Source organism: Oncorhynchus masou, chromosome 32, assembly GCF_036934945.1.
Source record: "Oncorhynchus masou masou isolate Uvic2021 chromosome 32, UVic_Omas_1.1, whole genome shotgun sequence".
NCBI classification, from domain to species: domain Eukaryota; kingdom Metazoa; phylum Chordata; class Actinopteri; order Salmoniformes; family Salmonidae; genus Oncorhynchus; species Oncorhynchus masou.
This window is the reverse complement of record NC_088243.1, coordinates 41134027-41155585: the sequence shown is the minus strand read 5'-3', so window position 1 is coordinate 41155585 and position 21559 is coordinate 41134027. Positions and strand designations below refer to the sequence as shown.

General features: G+C 41.6%; 1 protein-coding gene across 1 annotated transcript; it reads right to left on the bottom strand.

Moving 5' to 3' along the window:
- Nucleotides 1-2150: 2150 nt before the first annotated feature.
- LOC135526075 (zinc finger protein Rlf-like) lies at nt 2151-20115 on the bottom strand. The gene is made up of 8 exons (XM_064954155.1): nt 19895-20115; nt 10675-10829; nt 10349-10430; nt 9991-10126; nt 9652-9854; nt 9257-9393; nt 8925-9066; nt 2151-8776 (listed from the first exon to the last, which is right to left on the bottom strand). The coding sequence occupies exons 1-8, from the start codon at nt 20072-20074 to the stop codon at nt 4166-4168; spliced, it is 5646 nt and encodes a 1881-aa protein (XP_064810227.1). The 5' UTR covers nt 20075-20115; the 3' UTR covers nt 2151-4165.
- Between the last annotated feature and the right edge of the window lie 1444 nt (nt 20116-21559).

Here is a 21559-nt window from a genome sequence, read left to right as displayed (position 1 = left end):
GAGGCAAAGATGAACGGAGCAAAGTACAGAGAGATCCTTGATGAAAACCTGCTCCAGAGTGCTCTGTACCTCAGACTGGGGCAAAGGTTAACCTTCCAACAGGACACCAACCCTAAGCAAACAGCCAAGACAACGCGGTAGTGGCTTTGGGACAAGTCTCTGAATGTCCTTGAGTAGCCCAGCCAGAAACCGGACTTGAACCAGATCGAACATCTCTGGAGACACCTGAAAATAGCTGTGCAGCAACGCTCTCCATCCAAACTGACAGAGTTTGAGAGGATCTGCAAAGAAGAATGGGAGAAACTCACCAAATACAGGTGTGCCAAGCTTGTAGCGTCATACTCAAGAAGACTCGATGCTGTAATCACTGCCAAAGGTGCTTCAACAAAGTACTGAGTAAAAGGTCTGAATATTTATATAAATGTGACTATTATTTCTAATTTAAATGTTTTTTTTTTAGAATAGAGATGTAACGTAACAAAATGTGGGGAAAAAAATCAATGGGTCTGAATACTTTCCGAAGGCACTGTATGTAGCCGTCAAACATTGGACTATGCTAGCTACATTTACGTTAGTTAGATTAGTTTATCTCACGACAGCCAGCAATATATCTAGCTAGTAACAAGGTAAGCTGATCTTTCTCTACCAGTATGGGCAAATTTCAATCTCTGAGTAGGTAGGTTAAAATAACAAATCCTACATCAAATTATCTTGCGGAAACAATCATGCTTTTTCTCCGTCAGCTGCATGGTGAATGCATCATTCAATTTTTACACGCTACATTAGCTCCAATGTTGCTGTGACGTTACTAATGTCTGTTATTTTAGCGGGTCAAGATCCGCTGTCCTCAATAGATGGAAATAATAAAACCAGGCATAAACATGCCATTTTGGTCAGTCACTTCACCCCCTTCTCTCTTTTTTCAGACTGCATTTTGTCATTGATGATATTACTACACTCATAAAATGTTACTATTTGGGCAACTGGTGATATCACTACAATCAATGACAAAATATATTTGTAATTGGTGGTGATTGACATGTCGGTGTTAAATCAAATAATGCTTAGACTGTGACGACAACTATTGGAAGCAGTGCCTATCAATAAAATCAAATTAATTCATGTACATCCAGTGTGGAGTAGACAAGTCAGAACCAACTACCCAAACTGGAAAAAAAAACTTAAAATATATAGGTAACCCCTCGTTATGTTGTGTATATTAAAAACAACAACATGGCAATGGAAGCGCTTTTTTCTGGAACACTATGGACGGTAAGCAATATAATAATGTTTTACAGAGACCGTGTCACTATCTACAATGCTAACAGCAGAGGCTGGCAACATTTTTTTCAGAAGTTGTAGAATGTGAGCTATTACCATCTGTGTTTCTGTTTTTCTACCAGGAAGCTGTATGGTGAGATTGGAGAACAAACCATGTACTGTATTGTCAGTGTCTTTGGGTTGACTGTCTGACTAGTACAACCACCATGTTCCATCTTCCCCATTTTGCAAATCTGACATGTTCCCCAACCCTAGTGAAACCAGTCTATGACTTTCCGTATAATCAACTAATAAAATGTATCCCTTTCTTTTGAAGAATGTAACTTATCAATATTTGTTTATACACCGGTCTTACTCCTTATATTAAGCAATTTAGAAGTTTCAAATGTATAAATCTGAAATAAACAGTTAGACATTGTTGGAAAATGTGATATCATTTGGCAAGAAAGTATGACTGCACTAACGTTATTGCCGTTGCATAAAGCTCAAACTATTTGAATAATTAACAGTTTATATAGTATTTATGCCTCTATAAAACATTTTTTAGATAATCTCAATGTAAAGTGATAGCAGGCTAAATAAATAGGTAATACTTTTAAATAAGAATCATCGTTGATATTTGACTGGCATCTTCCTGTATACAATGGCAATACTGTGTTACTGTAGTGCACACTGCAAGCAACTAATTCTGAATGTGAGGTTTTATGGACATTTAGAAAATGGGAACATGACATTCTGACATCCTGGGGGGTGGAGCAAACAAGAGCTAAAGTAAAATGGCTCTATTTTCACCATCTATGTCCCTTTCATAAGAAATACAGATTAGTTTCCTGAAGAGTTTACAGGCTAATCAATGTTAGGAATAATAAGGAAAATATACACAATGCAGTTTCATATTTTTGAAAGGGTCAATTCAAACATTTATTATTCTTAGAAAGCATTACATGTCTGCCTACTGTACTGAAGAAATGGTGTCTTGATACTCAGAGGGGACAAAAATGGCAAATAAGATGATTCTGTCCCATGAAAGCTATATTCAGACAAATTCATAGCATTAGAATGGGCAAATGAGCTACAATGTTCTTCTGAAAGTGTTTTATAGAAGTTAATTATGTAGTGAGAAGATACATACCTGGACTTCTGCATAAATTGGTCATAAAAGTTGATCTGATCTTCAGCTAGGTCACAACAATAGACAAACAGTCTGCTTAAACTAATAACACAAACAATTATACGTTGTCATGTCTTTATTGAACACACCATGTAAACATTCAGTGCAGGGGGGAAAAAGTATGTGAACCCTTGGATTTAATAACTGGTTGATCCTCCTTTGGCAGCAATAACCTCAACCAAATGTCTTCTGTAGTTGCGGATCAGACCTACAAAACAATCAGGAGGAATTTTGGACCATCCCATTCTTGGGATGTCTGGTGTGAACATGCTCTCTTGAGATCATGCCACAGAATCTCAATCGGGTTGAGGTCAGGACTCTGACTGGGCCACTCCAGAAGGCGTATTTTCTTCTGTTTAAGCCATTCTGTTGTTGATTTTGGGTCATTGTCCTGTTGCGTCACCCAACTTCTGTTTAGCTTCAATTGGCGGACCGATAGCCTAACATTCTCCTGCAAAATGTCTTGATAAACTTGGGAATTCATTTTTCCGTCAATGATAACAAGCTGTCCAGGCCCTGAGGCAGCAAAGAAGCCCCAATCCATGATGCTCCCTCCACCATACTTTACGGTTGGAATAAGGTTTTGATGTTTGTGTTCTGTGCCTTTTTTTCTCCACACAGTGTTGTGTGTTCCTTCCAAATAACTCGACTGCAGTTTCATCTGTCCACAGAATATTTTGCCAGTAGAGCTGTGGAACATCCAGGTGCACTTTTGCAAACTTCAGACGTGCAGCAATGTTTAAAAAAAACAAAACAGCAATGGCTCTTTTCGTGGTGTCCTCCCTTGTTTAGTGTTTTACATATCTTAGACTCATCAACAGAGATGTTAGCATGTTCCAGAGATTTCTGTAAGTCTTTAGCTGACACTCTAGTATTCGTCTTAACCTCATTGAGCATTCTGTGCTGTGCTCTTGCAGTCATCTTTGCAGGACGGCCACTCCTAAGGGAGAATAGCAACAGTGCTGAACTTTTTCCATTTATAGACAATTTGTCTTACCATGGACTGATGAACATCAAGGCTTTTAGAGATACTTTGGTAACCCTTTCAAGCTTTATGTAAGTGAACAATTCTTAATCTTAGGTCATCTGAGATCTCTTTTGTTCAAGGCATGGTTCACATCAGGAAATGCTTCTTGTGAATAGCAAACTCAAATTTTGTGAGTGTTTTTTATAGGGCAAGGCAGCTCTAACCAAAATGTACAACCTTGTCTCATTGATTGGACTCCAGGTGAGCTAACTCCTGACTCCAATTAGCTTTTGGAGAAGTCATTAGCCTAGGGGTTCACATAGCAGGTTTGGGAGTCACTAGAGGTTCACATACTTTTTCCAACCTACGCTGTGAATGTTTAAATGAAGTATTCAATATAGACAAGAAAAATACAATAATGTGTGTTATTATTTTAAGAGAGTTTAAATCCAAGTAATTCCAAAGGGTTCACATACTTTTCTTGCCACTGTGTATCTACATTGAAATGTTCATCATCTGACAGAAATGTAATAAAGACTGAAGAGGTTGTTTTTTTTTTTTTTTTAAATCAGGGGGCCATTTTTCACAGGTTGAAACGTAGGAGAATTAAGGAACTTGAGCTGCTCAGTTTGGCAACTTAAAAGATACTGATAATATCAGAGTAGTAATAACATTAGAAAAAAACACAGAGTCTTCATATTGGACACAAAAGTGCTCAGTTCTACAAACCTTTGAGAAGTAGCTTATCATTCGTTTTTGTGGGGGAAGAGGTCAAGCAAGGAAGTGAAAAACCTTGGTCTCTCAAGAACCACTACAGGCCTTTGGTGCTGCAGCTGTTTAATGGCTAGGTCACTACAATCTGTAAGAGCCTTTTCTAAGATGACGTGTATGTTCTGGACTGATGTGTATTCCCCTGTCCTGGGAAGAGGCTTAAGTGGGGAAGAATGAGCCAGCCTGCTACAGGTAGTAGTGAGTCCCACCTGGCTGTTCTCCTTTACAAAACAGCTACGTCTGTAGGAATCCCGCCGCCGAGCTGACACCACAGGTGGATCAGGCCGGGGGTTGTTGCAGTGTGAAGCCTGGGGCCTCTCAGCATCCTTATCCTTGGAGTTCTCCTGTATGAACTTCAGGAAAGATGACTCGAATCCAATAGGTCTGTAAGTAGCCAGGTCAAATGTGCGAGGGGTGGGGCTTTGAGGCTGGGGGTCCTTTGAAATGGGAGGGTGCTCAGGGAGCTCGTTCTTACGTTTAAGTGGCTGGCGGGCTTGAGGGGAGGGCAAGGGCACAGAAATGTTTGTTGGTTTGCCACCATCTTTGCCTAAACTGTCCAAGAAGTTCTCATCAACACAGAATCTGAGGGAGGATGGGGGAGAGAGATCAAGAGCCGGTGGGTTTGAGGATCTTCGCCTTAGCCTCGCCTCTTGGCTGTTCTGAGTAGCAGGGTCCTCCGTGTGCCCACAAGGTTCTCCATAAAGCAAGTCATCTGCACCGACCAAAACATTCCTCTCAGCAGTTGGCTCCTCTTTGAACCCCAGTGGGTCATAGTCATCCAGTGTTTCTGCTTTGATGGAGTGTAGACTCATAGGCACAGATGGACCACCAGGGTTCTCTGGCTCTGCTTGATATTCCATCTTCAGAACTCCGTTATGTGCCCTCGTCATATCAGGCCACACAGACAATACAGTATTCCTCTGTATCAGCTCCTCCAGTTGCTCTGCTCTAAACACAAGCTTATCCTCATTCAATTTGAAAGCCCGATTGGTTAATTTGTGACAATTCAAATAGTGACGTCGCATACTACGTATAAATTTGACTACAGAATCACAACCCTGCACCATGCATGGGTACGCTTCACGTTGACAGCGATCTAGGCACATCTGCAAGGCCTCCTCATGGGAACGGAAGACCATATCTTCAAACTTGTGTTTTGATTTGGACTCTACAATACTTTGGTCAACATTCAAAATTTCACCATCATCTTCATCATGCTCTTCACTAGTTTCTTCAGCCTTAACATCTTCGGGAGACTTTGGGCAGTGTCTCAGAGATTGCCCGAGAGGTTGTTTGGTTGCATCTTTTTGTGGCGTAGAGGATGTGAAGATAAACTTTTTTTGGCAACCAGTGACTGAAGTGTCGTTGTGAGTATTCTGGAGACACAATACAAGTGAATCATAGTAATTGAGGTGGCGAGAGAGTACATGTTTTTTCAGACTACTGCTTTGGGTGAACACTTGTGTACAGCCCTCATACTTGCAGTACATGGTCGCCAGGTAAGGATAACTCTTTCTGTGATGCTTTAGGCTACGGTTCACCTGGTAAGGATGCTCACTCTCCAAGTGACGCACCAGGCTACTGTTCAGGAGGTAAGAGGCATTACAGTTGGCGTAGCTGCACCTAAACTTCTGTAAAACTGGGTCTTCTGAAAGCATGGAAGGACGTCCCATCACCTGTGAATGATGCTTCTTCTTGTGGCGATAAAGACTGTAGGTGTGACAGAAAAGCATCCCACAGTCCTTGTGCTTGCACATATAAATGCTGCCCCTGCCCCTTTGCATATCGCCATTCTCACTTTCCTCCTCAAAGTGATTCTGCACAGAAGATGGCGCGTGACTCCATTTCGTACTCTTGTCTCCAGACTTAGCAAATTGTACAACGTTTTGTCGCCTCCACATTATTTTCTTTTTTAGGTACTTCTGCTGCCAGGAGGGGTGTTGCCAGGTGAGGGTCTGAGAATTTTGTATAAACGAGACTGTGGGCTTGGTGGGTTCTGGGGGTTTACCCTGAACCCACTTTTTAGACCAGCTCATTTTCTCCACAACTGCCTCGCTAAGTCTATGAGTCTGAAGATAATGAACCATCAAGTCGGTCTTCTCTCTATGGCATTTGAAGCAGAGGTGGCACTTAAATGTCAGTGACTTGAGGATCTTCATTCCTTTCACCTTCTCCTCTGAGAAATGATGCTTGTTCATGTAGTGGCGCCTTAGGGTAGTGCTAATCACACATCTAAAATTGCAGCCATTAAGCTCACATAAGTATGGTTTAGTAGAAGCTTGCAAAACATAAGGGCTGATCAGGTCTGACTCTAAGTGTTGCTCTGAGGGTAGACTGTGGGCAACAGATGGTTCAATGTTTGATGTCAATTTCCTCCTCTCACCAACAGCGGGTGGAGCTCTCTTTTGCAATAATACAATTGGGGACCTGGTGCCAACACCCTGACGGCAGGATATATTTGATGTGGTGGACCCTGACATTGGGTGGGAGGGCTCAGTGTATCCATTTGTAGAGTTTGATGGAGTCAGACTAAGCTGGCTAAGCCCAATCAAAATCTCTCTCAAATGGTCATTATCATTGGCAAGGCATGATGGAGATGTTGTGGTGTTCTTGGTAAGGGAAGGGCAAGCATTTCCCTGGCTTGATCCCTTCATTAGCAGACAAGCTGCATGTTCATGTTTGTTCTGGTCATCATTGTCCTGCTCTGTTTTGACCTTTAGACCTTTAGATTTCAAGCCCACTTCTTTGTCAAGATTGAGTTCCTTATTCTCTGCCTTGAAGTGCTCTGGATGAATACACCTCAGGTGCTTGTGAACATCTCTGGCTTTGGAGAAGGTCAATCCACACCTCTCAAAACCACAAGTGAACTTTTTTCCATCAAAGCACACAGCAACCGAGGTCATTGTGCCTTTGGGTTCCTTGCAGCTTGACACATGTGACGAGGACGCACTGCATGTATAGGAAGTAGAATGGTTTCCCCCACTGACTACCTCCTCCAGTACAGTCTTTCTTTTACAATAATTTTTGGGTATGTCTATGTCCTCAGTTATGGAATCAAGATGTTTTATTTTGGCCTTCCTCTGTGCCTCAAAGTCTTCCTCAGAGAAGGTAATGCCGTGTGTGGCTAAATGCCTGCTGAATTCCTTTTTAGAAAAGTAGAACTTTTTGCATTCAAGGATTGTGCAGCTGTATGCAGCATCACGAAAGTGCTGTGCTTCATGGTGGTATACCTGCCCCAAGTCAGAGAAAGAAAGACAACATCCTTTGAGCTCACACTGGTAGCTAACTTGATAGCCATGACTATGCTTATGTGCAACAAGCTTATTGGAGGTGCTGAAACGAGCACCACAACCTGTGACCATACAAATGTAAGGCAGGTCACCGTAGTGCAAACGCTGATGTCTTCGGTGGTGATAGGCAGACATGAAGTGGCGCCGGCAGTAAGTGCACTTTTCCCTACGGTCTTTCATTTCAAAATAATGTTTCACGTTCTGGTCCCCAACGTGGTATTCGGATTTTAAATGCACACCCAAGTACTTGGAATGCTTAAAAGTCTTTGTACAGTGAGTGGCAGGGCATGTATATATGTCATGATTCTGCAATTCAAAATGAAAGTTAATGTAATCAAATGTGACGTTATCTTCAAGTCCAGGGTACCTGGGGGCAGATGAAGCTTGTTCTAGAATGTGCTCCAAAACATCAGGATCATGTGTGGACTGGTAGTACAGCATTAAGGATGGATCAAGAGCAATCTCAACAGTCTCCAAGTCGTCCTCCTCCATTTCCTTATCCCAATCAATCCTCTTTTTGTCCTTTCCCTTTTGCTGAGTGCTTCTGGGTGGCATTCGAAGGTGTAGTTTAGTATGTGGGATAAAATCTTTTCTGCTCTTAAACTTCTTCAGGCAGACAGGGCAGGTGAAAACACCGTTGTTTTCATGCCTCTTAGAGTGAAGAAGGATTCGCGTTTCAGTAACACTTTTCTTACAAATCTTGCAGAGGAACTTGTATTTCTTCTGAAGTGAGCCCTGCTCAACATCTTGCTTCAAAGGTGGTTTACTGTCCCACTCATTTTCCTCATCTTTAGTATGACCATCAATGCCAACAATTGTCCGATTTAAGTATTCTCTTGGCATATCAACAAACCCCCTCTCCACCTCCTCCTTTACATCCTGCCCAAGACTAATCTCCTGTCCCGCCTCATCCTCATCTGGCTCAGGCTCAAGCCCCAGTAGCCTGATGCACTGATGCTTGAGTGTTTTCCAGTCCCAGAATTCAGGGTCGAAAGGCCAGTGGGCTTTAAGTGCCAGGAGTAGTTCACACCGCAGAGAGTTGGGGATGATGCAATTTTCCTGGTCATACTTCTGATCGGTCTGCAGAGAGAGCTCTTCAAGGGAGCTGAAGGCCACATGAGAGAGGCCTAAAAGAAACTCTGTCAGCTGGCAAGCACGCAACACCTCAAGATCGTCTGGTAGGAGGCAGGCTACAGTCTTGCACACAGAAATCCTCGTCTCTGTGTCCTCTTGGTCTGGGAGCTGTAGTGCTTTAACACATAACTCCACAGACGAAGCCAGACCAAGCACCTCTGCCTGTAGAAGAAATGGGGGAAATCAGTGGCCTACAAATGTAAATTTATTTTCAAAACAAATATCTCACTAAAATAACAATTCAAAACCGCTTAACAATTTATTGCAATGACATTCAAAATGAGAGGGAGAAAAAGCTGTATTTTTCTACCTCTGAACGAATGACGTGCACAAGGAAGAGTAGATGGTAAACGGTCTTAGCAATGGCGCCTAGCTGCAGGCAACGCTCCAGCAGTGATTCCAAAGATGGGTCAATCCTTCTCTGAAGCTTACTCCACAGCAGTGTGAGCTCCCTAGAAATGAAGCCGCACAGAGAAATATACATTAGAAAGCTCCAAAGCTACACACCAGCCCAGAACTAAGATTGGGCTAAGATTATTCAGGGTCCCTCTACAAATATGATAATTTTTTGCACCTAACATGCATTCACTTCAATTTATCCATATGCTTCCCAAGATTTGACATTGACTACTAAAAACACACCAGGAGCAGTACAGGCTTTGCTGCTGCAGCTGTTGAGTTAGGAAGGTGGTACACAGGATGAAGGCCGTGTTTTCCTCCCCCTCAATCTCCAAACTGCATGTAATATCCAGCACATCCTTACAGTCCAGTCTGGATATCTGTGGGATAAATAATAAAGGCCAAATCATGTATAGAACTACAGTTTTGTGGACCATATCACTTACATCTCAAGGGCGAATGAGTTCATACTCTACTTGTGAAGATTGCCCAACACACAACTGTCAGATTCACTATGCCATCACATTTTCTTTCGTAACAGCTTTCTCTGAACGCTATTTAAATAGCAGTATAAATAACATAACTGAGCTGAGCTAAAAGACAAATGATGCTGTTCTCACAACAACACACTGACAGACCTCCATGATGGCCTCCTCACCGGGCAGCAGGTGGCAGAGGAGAGAGACGTAGGTCTGCCGGAAGGTGGTTTGGTTGGAGACAAGATGGCATTCGGCACAGGACTTAGCAAGCACAACAGCCTTCGCCACCTCCCCCACTTTCTCCAGGTGTTTGACACGCATCTCCATGAAGCCCTCCCCCTCCAAGGCGATGTACGCCTCAACTGAAGGAGAATGACAGAGCAGCAGTAGCTGGATGACTAATACCAATACTTCAAAATCACAAGATTAGCCTTATTAGTCGCTGCTGCTTCTTTGTGCAGCATTACCATGTCAATGCAATAAGGTGGTGATACTGACCTTCCTCTATGTTTGTGGGGTGACCGGTGAGAAGGGCGCCTAGGACAGGGTTACTCCACGCTCCCCCCTCTCCTGTGATCTGGAGCAAGGCTTGCAGGTCTGTGCTCCCATACTCCAACAAGGCATCATGGGCCTCCTGCAAAACCCGTGAGAACACACACAAAGAAAGGGGTCGGGCCACAAATGTCCCTTAAGGTAAGAGAGGGCGTGGTAAAGTTGTTCATGTAGGACAGCCCTCACATCAAGAATTGGATTGGATATAAAATCACTTCCTCAACCTCTCTCAATTCCCCGGCTAATGTGCTCTCATGCGCTCTCAACACATTTACTTTTTAATCAAACAGACCCCATCCTTTACCTGAACAGAACGGTAAAATTGAACCCAGGCCTCATAAGGGATTTCATTTTCAGGCACAGACAGCAACAGTTCAAAACAGCTCCTGAAAGCAAAATAACAAAAGGACACAATGAGGGACAAGTGATAACTTGTGAAACTTCATGACACAATGTTATCTATTTCTAACATGCAGCACCAAAAAAATGAAGACACGTCAAAAAAAAAGAAGAAGACTATGTATTGCAGAACACAGCAGAAAGTGTGATACTGCTCAGGTTTAATTTTTTTTATATGTTAGTACAACCATAACAGTTTCAAACACATTATTACTCTTTGAGTTGACTCACAATGCTAGTCTCTTTAACACGAGGGCCACATTATCAGAGTCTGCGGTGAGGTGTGGCCTTGCAGCAGCGAAGCAGTTGATGGACAGGCAGTAGACCTTCAGAAGGGGAAGACCATGCTCCACAGAATTCCTGCTCCCAGCATAGTGCATCAGTGCCTGCAAAGACAGCCATGGAGGAAAGAGGTAAAAAAAACAAAACAACACTTCCAATGACAAGTTAGTTATAAATTTTTTTTTTATTTTTTTTAAATAAACATAACGACTTAGCTTAACACCCAATTACTTTCCAATTAATGGTTCAGCAGCCATACTGAACCCAGTTTAGGGTTATCTTTATTGTTACAATAGTCTCACAATCTTGCCAAAATAGAGGAAAAAGCATAGCAAACTATGATACTACAATTTCTGTAGAAAACAAAAAAAAAACAGTCCTAATTTCCGAATTATGTCAGAAAGGAAGAGGCGAAGCAAGAGGATTAACCAAAATCGCAACAATACAGCGATAAGCAGACATTTTTTTGTATGGAACGTCTATGAGTGTCAAATTTGGTCCACAAAAAATGTAATTGCTATTTTGCTAAGTGAGGCTTATTTTGTAATATTTAGGTTGTTAGAAATGTACCGATATACAGTGCATTCAAAAAAAGTATTCAGATCCCTTCACTTTTTTCAGATTTTGTTACGTTACAGCCTTATTCTAAAATCGCTTCAATAGTTTTTTTTACCCTTATAAATCAACACACAATACCCCATAATGACAAAGCGAAAACAAGTTTAGAATTTTTTGAAACTTTGTTAAAAATAAAAAACAGAAATACCTTATTTACATAACTATTCAGACTCTTTGCTATGAGACTCGAAATTGAGCTCAGGTGCATCCTGTTTCCATTGAGATGTTTCTAAAACTTAGAGTCCACCTGTGTTAAATTCAATTGATTGGACATGATTTGAAAAGGCACACACCTGTCTATGTAAGGTCCCACAGTTGACAGTGCATATGTCAGAGCAAAAACCAAACAATAAGGTTGAAGTAATTGTCCGTAGAGCTCCGAGACAGGACTGTGTCGAGGCACAAATCTGGGGAAGGGTACCAAAACATTTCTACAGCATTGAAGGTCCCCAAGAACACAGTGGCCTCTCTCATTCTTAAATGGAAGAAGTTTGGAACCACCAAGAGCTGGCTTCCCGGCCAAACTAAGCAATCGTGGGAGAAGGGCCTTGGTCAGGGAAGTGACCAAGAACACAATGTTCACTGACAGAGTGTCAGAGTTCCTCTGTGGAGATGGGAGAACCTTCCAGACAGACAACCATGGTAGAGTAGAGTGGCCAGACAGAAACCACTCCTCAGTTAAAGGCCCATGACAGCCTGCTTGGAGTTTGCCAAAAGGCTCCTAAAGGACTCTCAGACCATGGGAAACAAAATTCTCTGGTCTGATGAAACCAAGATTGAAGTATTTGGCCTGAATGCCAAGCATCACGTCTGGAGGAAACCAGACACCGCTTATCACTTGGACAATCAATCACAAAATGAAGCATGATGGTGGCAGCAATATGCTGTGGGGATGTTTTTCAGCGGCAGGTACTGGGAGACCAGTCAGGATTGAGGGAAAGATGAACGGAGCAAAGATCAAAGAGATCCTTGATAAAACCTGCTCAAGAGCACCTTCCAACAGGACAAAGACCCTAAGCACACAGCCAAGACAATGCAGGAGTGGCTCCGGGACAAGTCTCTGAATGTCCTTGAGTGGCCCAGTCAGAGCCCGGACTTGAACCCGATTTAACATCTATGGAGAGACTAAAAAAAAGCTCTGCAGCAACGCTTGAGAGGATCTGCAAAGAAGAATGGGAGAAACTCCCCAAATACAGGTGTGCCAATCTGGGGTCTTCTTGGGAACACTACGAAACTGTAATCACTGCCAAAGGTGCATCAAGAAAGTACTGAGTATAGTGTCTGAATTCTAATGTGATATCAGTTTTTTTTATATAAATTAGCTAAAAATTCCCCAAAAACTATTTTTGCTTTGTCATTATGGGTTATTGTGTGTAGATTTATGAGAGAAAAAAACAGCAAATGCTTTTGGTAGCGGGCAGAAAAGGTTTGTCAATCTTCAGAGTCAAAAAGCTGCGAAATAGAGAGATAAAAATAAAGAGAAGGGAAGGACATAAAAGTACCAGTGTCGGCTATGTTGTGTGTGATGATTGTGATTGTCACAAGATGGGGAATTCAAATAAGCCTATGGCACGTCAAGGGAACTGTTCAGATGGGTTTAATGGAAACTGAACAGTGACTGTAAGTCAATAACCTCTCACATAGCCTTCACATTAACTACTGCAGAATTTAGCATTTCTTGCAGTAAAATGATATACCAAATGTAAGCTACATTTTGACTTGGGAACAGGAGTGGAGTTCTTTGACGCATGCGCAGATACAGTGCCTTGCGAAAGTATTCGGCCCCCTCGAACTTTGCGACCTTTTGCCACATTTCAGGCTTCAAACATAAAGATATAAAACTGTATTTTTTTGTGAAGAATCAACAACAAGTGGGACACAATCATGAAGTGGAACGACATTTATTGGATATTTCAAACTTTTTTAACAAATCAAAAACTGAAAAATTGGCCGTGCAAAATTATTCAGCCCCCTTAAGTTAATACTTTGTAGCGCCACCTTTTGCTGCGATTACAGCTGTAAGTCGCTTGGGGTATGTCTCTATCAGTTTTGCACATCGAGAAACCCACGTTGGGTCGTTTTCACAGCTGTAGTGGAAGAATGAGAGAAGGTGATACTGGCGACTGGTGACTTGCAGGCGCCGAGGCACAGCGTGAATCACGATTTATGACATTGTTTGGATGGCTGACCATCTGTGGGCTATCACAGGGGTCAAACCCACCTTATCTGTGTCTTTCTCCGGGGATGCACGTTCCCACAGAATCCTGTGAGCGCAAACACCGTTGGAGGAGTGAAATCCTGGCCTCCACAATCTCCAAACCTCAACCAAATTGAGATGGTTTGGGATGAGTCAGACCGCAGAGTGAAGGAAAAGCAGCCAACAAGTGCTCAGCATATGTGGGAACTCTCAAGACTGTTGGAAAATCATTCCAGGTGAAGCTGGTTGAGAGAATGCCGAGAGTGTGCAAAGCTGTCATCAAGGCAAAGGGTGGCTATTTGAAGAATCTCAAATATATTTTGATTTGTTTCACTTTTTGGTTACGACATGACTCCATGAGTTATTTCATAGTTTTGATGTCTTCACTATTATTCTATGGAGAAAATAGTAAAAATAAAGAAACACTTGAGTAGGTGTTCTAAAACTATTGACCGGTAGTGTATGTGCATATTATTGTGTGAGCAGATGATGGAGTGAGTGTTAGTATGCGTGTTGGAGTATCAGAGTTCCACTCCAGCCATTACCACGAGCCCGTCCTCCCCAATTAAGGTACCACCAACCTCCTGTGGTGCATAGTGTGTAGGGCACTGTGTATGTATAGAGACATTGCAAAAATAAGAATAAAATACAGAGGCCAACTCAGTCTGTTTAGGCATTTCATTAGTTATTTAGCAGTCCTATGGCATGGGGTTAGAAGCTGTTCAGGAGCCTGTTGGTGTCAGACTTGATGCACCGGTAGCGCTTGCTGTGTGGAAGCAGAAAGAAGTCTATGGCTTGGGTGGTTAGAATCTAACAATTTTCCGGGCCTTTCTTTCACACCACATGATAGGTCCTGGATGGCAGGGAGCTCGGCAGCAGTGATGTATTGGGCTGTGCGCACCACCCTCTCTAGCGCCATGCGATTGAGGGCGGTGCTATTGCCATACCGAGCAGTGATGCAACCAGTCAATATGCTCTCAATGGTGCAGCTGTAGAACTGAGGATTTGAGGGCTTATGCCAAACCTTTTCAACCTCCTGAGAGAGAAAAGGTGCTGTCGTGCCTTCTTTACAACTGTGGAGCATTTTAAGTTCTTAGTGATTTGGACACCGAGGAACTTGAAGCTCTCGACCCGCTCCACTGCAGCCCCATTGATGTGGATGGGGGTGTGATCACTCCCCCTTTCCTGTAGTTTACAATCAGCTCCTTGGTCTTACTGATGTTGAGGGAGAGGTTGTTGTTCAGGCCCCACACTCTCAAGTCACTGACCTCCTCCCTGCAGGTTGTCTCATCGTCACCGGTGATCAAGCCTACCACCGGCGTGTCGTCAGCAAACTTGATGATGGCGTGCGTGGCCACGGAGTCGTGGGTAAACAAGGAGTCACATGAGCGGACTAAATACACACCCCTGTGGGGCCCCGTGTTGAGGTTGGAGGTCAGACAGTTGTTGCCTACCATCACCACCTATATCCATCTGTGACGATGGAGTTCATGTGTGCCATAACCAGCCTCTCAAAGCACTACATGCTACAGGGCGGTAGTCATTGTGGCATGAAGTCAGAGTTTTTGGGAACAGGAATGCATGTGGTTAGCTTAAAACATGTGAGGATTACAGACTGGGACAAGGAGAGGTTGAAAATTACAGTGAATAAATCTGCCAGCATTATTTTTGGTGGATTTTGTAGTTTCAAGCTAGTGAGTTGAACATTCTTCATCAAGAACATGGGCAACATTTTATTATTGACAATGAATGAGGTGGGAAGGTTGTTCCCTTGTCATATACAGTGGCAAGAAAAAGTATGAACCCTTTGGAATTACCTGGACTTCTGCATAAATTGGTCATAAAACTTGATCTGATCTTCATCTAAGTCACAACAATAGACAAATACAGTCTGCTTAAATTAATATCACACAAAAAAATTATATGTTTTCATATTCATATTCATATTCATATTGAACACTGTGTAAACATTCACAGTGCAGGGTGGAAAAAGTATGTGAACCCTTGTTTTAATAACTGGTTGACCCTACTTTGGCAGCAATAACCTCAACCAAACGTTTTCTGTAGTTGCGGATCAGACCTATACAACAGTCAGGAGATGCTCCCTCCACCATACTTTACAGTTGGGAGGAGGTTTTGATGTTGGTGTGTTGTGCCTTTTTTTTTCCTCCACACAGTGTTGTGTGTTCCTTCCAAACATCTCAAATGTAGTTTAATTTGCCCAAGGAATATTTTGCCAGTAGCTCTGTGGAACATGCAGATGCTCTTTTGCGAACTTTGGACAGCAGTGGCTTCTTCCGTGGTGTCCTCCCATGAACACTATTCTTGTTTCGTGTTTTACGTATAGTAGACTCGTCAACAGAGATGTTAGCATGTTCCAGAGATTTCTGTAAGTCTTTAGCTGACACTAGGATTCTTCTTGAGCATTCTGCGCTGTGCTCTTACAGTCATCTTTGCAGGACGGCCACTCCTAGGGAGAGTAGCAAAAGTGCTGAACTTTTATCCATTTATAGACTATTTGTCTTACCGTGGACTGATGAATATCAAGGCTTTTAGAGATTCTTTCCAGCTTTATGCAAGTCAACCATTTCTTATCTTTTGAAGGAGTCATTAGCCTAGGGGTTCAAATACTTTTTCCAACCTACACTGTGAATGTTTAAATTATGTATTCAATATAGAAAAGAAAAATACATTAATTTGTGTGTTATTAGTTTAAGCAGACTGGGTTTGTCTGTTGTTGTGACAGATGAAGATCAGCTCTAATTGGATGACCAATTTAGTGCTACAGTTACTCTCAATATATCATTAAAAATTGTTTTCCAGATTGTATTTTGGCAATTATTTTTCGCAATGTGAATATTGGGTCGCTACTGGGACAACCTGGTTCAGTTTGGGTCCCAAGGCAAAACCAGTTGAGAACAACTGGTCTCCGGCACACTTACATGTGGTGTAGGAATAGGATCAAATCCGACCTACTGCCTGCCCCTTTGACACAACCTCTATCTTTCTCCACTGTCATCCCCGCTCTCTATCTGTTCAATAAAGTCTGAAAAGATCTTTAAAATATACTTTAAAAATGTAAAAATAAACAATAAATGCACTAGCTAGGAAAGCTATTTATTTCCTGGCTACTAGTCCACATCGCTCTGGCCAACTGACGTTTCTTCTCCACAATGAGTCTGGATTTGCCTCCCTCCAACGTTTTCTCGAATGTGAACACATTCTGATTGGTCAGAGAAACTGATGGCTTGGGCCAGAGCCGGCCTACAAGATATCGTTATCAATTTTGATACTCTGATTGGTTAAAGACTAGTCAATTGCCGATTCATTTGTTTTGTACAACGCCTCTTATTTTGAAGTCACACAAACAACATCTAGGGTAGCGTTGTCACAATACCAAATTGTTGACTTTGATACCGATATGAGGTTTAGTATCACAATACTCGATACCTCCAGCAAAAAAAAAAAAAGGCATATTAGCCAAAGTCAAGATCTTTTATTATTATACAACCATACAATCAATTTGACTGATTATTTAACCACATATCATAATGGTAATCCTTTATTCAAATGGTAAATCTCTCATCTACTGATAAATTGGGTAAATCAAAATGTTGCCTAGGCCTATTCACAATAGGTAAATGCAGTGTGTGCATGGATTGAGTTTGAGCTTGTTTAGGCTGATTTCATAGGGCTACAGATTTTTAAAAAAAGTTTCCCTTCCATTTTGGGACTTATTTTATTGTACTGATTAACACTATTGCATAGAAGAAGCAATCTCCTCTTTTATAAAAGTGTGCTGTTTCTGTAAGACTAATGATATAATTCACACACACATTCAGTACAGGATGGAGCAAATATGATCTTGACTGGGAGAGACGTGAGGTGGGGGAGATGAAGTCAATTAATAAAGCTTTTGGTGACAATCAGCTTTGAAATCACCAATATTTTGCGTTACGTTTTACATAAACAATGTAATAGGGTAGTGAATTGATGTTAGCTGTAAACTAGCAAGGAAATTTAACCCACAAAGCAGGAAGCTACTGGTATCTTTTTGCTTTGTACAAAGTGTTCTAGTCTGTATAGGACATTGTTTTGCGAACACTAATTAACAGTTTCAACATTTCTACATGCCGCGTTGCATTATTCAAGTGTGTTAACTTCTGTACTGCATAAGTGATGACGCAGCCCAGACTCTCAGTGATTGCAGTGGTTTCTCAGAATAGGCTAGAGCTAGCAATGAGTAAGTGGAGCAGGCTCTTGTGCTATAAGGGGACATCGGCTTCGCTGAGAGAGACTTGATCCTCTCTCAACCAGTAGACGACGTGAGACATTTGAAAGAAGTACCAAAAGTAAAACATATGAATTGAAAAAGTACCAAAGTTTCAGTATACCATGCAATACTACTGTATGGTGGCATTTTCAAACAATGTATGTAGCGATCGATAGAGCAGCAGAATTACATTCAGGGTGAGTCGTCAGACAAGGCTAATTGATAAGTAATGAAGAACTCTTGCCCTGAAGGCCGGTCATAATTATGCTAAACCCTGCCTATTTCTACCATTTATCTTCTCAAATCTGATGTTAAACCGAACCACACCAATAACCTTAAGCTAAGACCAACAATCAAATTGTTTTCATGAATTTTTACAATAGACACTTTTGACTGACTGTTGTATTAACTAGTGACAACCCTGCAGGCCTATTCACATGCATGCCTGCAAGTGCCTGATTTCCAGATAGCCCTGATAAACAAAACGTGATGCCATCCAGCCCAGTTCAGCTTTTACTGTAAACATTTAAAACGTTGCAAAGAGCAACAAGATAAACTAGCTACTTGTTTGTATGTACTGGATTTAGCATCAAAAATATTTTTGCAAGCCTTATTGTCATCCTGGAGCACTGGCCGTCTCCCTCTCTGACTAGCCCTTGATCAGGACTCAGTTCCAATGCATTACACATAATAGGCTGACCACATCGCTCGCATCGCGCGTGCGAGCGTTGCAAAATAATTTTAGAAATCTATGTTATTCAATAATTGCACCAACGAGCGTCTGTGTTGCCACGGGCTGAAATAGAAGTCATTCCTATTTCTGACGCAGATCGCGATGCAAGTCCTGCCTCTCCCATCTCCTCATTGGTTTATAGAAGCAGGTACCCAGGTGCCATCTCCTCATTGGTTATACCCACGTGGGTGATTGAAAGACAACCTGTTGCCGTGGTAATACTATGAAAGTGTAGATGCCAATCACCATATAAGTTAAAGATGAAAAAGCCTGGAAGGAGGAGAGATGATTAGAAACGATTCGGTTGACTGTTTTCATGTGCGGATAAATTGTTGGAGTAGAGAACCTTGTGCATTTCAGGTAAAATAACAACCTAATGTTTATATCCCAGGACAAATTAGCTAGCAACAGCAAGCTACCTAAATAGGACAAATTAGCCATACATGTTTAACCCTTTTCGACCTGTCCACAAATTAATGTAATTGGTTCAGAGTTTGTTTAGATATTGTAACCTGCGTGTCGTGATCGCTTTTGGTGTAGGGGGACAAAATACATTTATGCACCATGGCGCACGCGCGGTTCCGTGTAAGTCATTATTCAGAGCGCGACGCTCTGCCTGAACATCAACACGCATCGCTTGCCGTATGGTTTTGGAAACATTAAGGACCTTATGTCATATTGGCGCGTATTTTTTTTGTAAGCAAAAGGTTAAATTGATAGACCTTTATCGGGTTAGGGTTCCCAAATGGCCATATTTCAATGTAATAGCGCTTGTTTCCGAAAACAAACTTAAGATAGTTAATTAACACAGGTATGTATGTAAACGGATGACAGAAAAATACTGTAGGCTGCAACTGTGTCAAAACAGTGTACAGTAAGTGTCTTTTGCCTTTGTGAAATAGTTTTGATGTGATATGAATGTAGAGGGATGTATGTTTATGAACTGTAACGTTACTGCAATTGATAACCGTTTCATGTTTAGATGGAGCATTATTTGGTTGTTTTGGCTTCCAGAACATAAGGTCCTTGGACTAAGGTGTAACGTTATAGGCTCCTTTCGTCCAACACTGGGCTACTGTACCTCAAGCTTGTAGAACAACCATGTCAACATTGCTAACGTGTTAACTAGCTGGCTAGAGTTAGAATCACTGACGATTGCATGTTGTCTTTTGCACATTGGAGGCATGTAATACAGCTGTTATACTTTGCGTTGCTTATAGTCGTGCATTAATGTAGATTGTTCGCTTATCCTGGTAAATGTTCTACCTAGTTAGCAACTAAAGGCCATATTGGCGCATACAGCCAACATCGTTCCTTTTCCTTTCAGTTTTGCGTGCACGCTAGTTACCTGGCAGAAGTTGTCGCAATATTCGGTGGAAGATATTTCCGAAATGTCTTGTTGCCAGAGCGTTGCTTCCAGCGCTCTCAAGGTAGTCAGCAAGCCTTCCATGGCGACGAAAGTGTCCTCGGCAGTATTAGACAGCCGATTACTCCAGTCGGGTGCTGGTTCAACATCACTATCCGCCATCCTCACTCCCCGCCACCGCGCGTATGCAGCCTGTCATGTGATCGGCGTGCACTCACCACTGCTCTAGGTAATGACATTTGGTTATGGTAACAATACCTTTCATCTGTTGTTCCACCATATTTTTTTGCATAGGAATTTAATTTATTGTAAACGACTATATATTCTATTCAGTCACATACTGCTGGAAAAAAATACCCCCAAATAGTCCACTCCCAGAGACGCTACAATTCTACACAGTTAGAGTATATTAGTGTCAAAGCCTGCTGTACTACAGGTAGATAACATAAATATATATTTCAACCCTTATTTAAGTAGGCAAGCCAGTTAAGAACAATAAGAATTCTTATTTATAATGACAGCCAAACTCAGAAGACGCTGGGCCAATTGTGCGTCGCCTTATAAGACTGTGATACAGCCTGGTTTTAATCGTTTGTAAACATTTTAATCACACTATTATATATGAATCTATCTGCAATGATCGCATTATTGTGTGCATGTAACCGTACTCAATGTTTTTGTGTTGTCATGTAGCATTTAATTTATTGAGCAGTTGTATTGTGTAGGCCCACGGCACATTGACTCTGTACTGGTACACCCCTGTATATAGTCTCACTATTGTTTTTTTCACTGCTGCTCTTTAATTACGTGTTACTTTTATTTCTTATTCTTATCTGTATTTTTTTTAACTGCATTTTTGGTTAGGGGCTCATAAGTAAGCATTTCACTAAGGCCTGTTGTATTCGGTGTATGTGGCTAATAAAATGTGATTTGATTTGTATAGTCCTTGGCAGCAATGTCAGAAATGGATGTACTGTATGTGTAGCAGCAATAAGCCACATATATTTTGGGAAAGTAAATCCAATGTACCCTGGCAAATCTAACATATTATGAACGAAGCAGATATTTCAGCGAATTACAAAATAGCACACTGGCCCGTTAAGACTGGCTCGCAATCCTTTGGGGAATGGATTGGATCTGGAAAATGAGAAAGCAATGTTGATACGCTTGCAGCAACAGGGACGGTGCGGACTTGTCGCTACATAATGAATATTTATACAGAGTACATTTTAAACGTAATTTGTGGCTATATTTCCCATAAATATTTTGCACCAATTGTCTAGTAGAGTGCATGTCTGCGTTTGTCTAATACGTAATGTAAATTCAACATGTCTTTTATCTGAAAAACACAATTGTTATTTTTCTAACATGTTAAATGTTTTTAGCTGTATTTAAAATAAATGGACATTTTTTTTTACATTTTTTTTACTAAGATATTATAAATTGAACAGTTGAAACAAATACCACGTATTGTTTTTTTTTTTTTTTTTTACCCCTGTCGTTTTATTAGTGGGTTGGATGTCTACCACAGCTGGTAGCAAGCTCTCAACCCCCAACTTAAACCATTATTTGTTTGGCTCACAAATTCATGTTCCTCTCTCCCCAACCTGGTCTCAGAGCATTTAGTATTATTCTGTATGTAAATCC

Coding starts and splice junctions, on each gene's coding strand:
- LOC135526075 (XM_064954155.1), bottom strand. CDS start 20,074: ATGGCGGATAGTGATGTTGAACCAGCACCCGACTGGAGTAATCGGCTG. Junction 10,431..10,674: donor GTGTTAAAGAGACTAGCATT/GTGAGTCAACTC, acceptor TTTTGCTTTCAG/GAGCTGTTTTGAACTGTTGC. Junction 9,394..9,651: donor GTGAGGAGGCCATCATGGAG/GTCTGTCAGTGT, acceptor TTTATCCCACAG/ATATCCAGACTGGACTGTAA.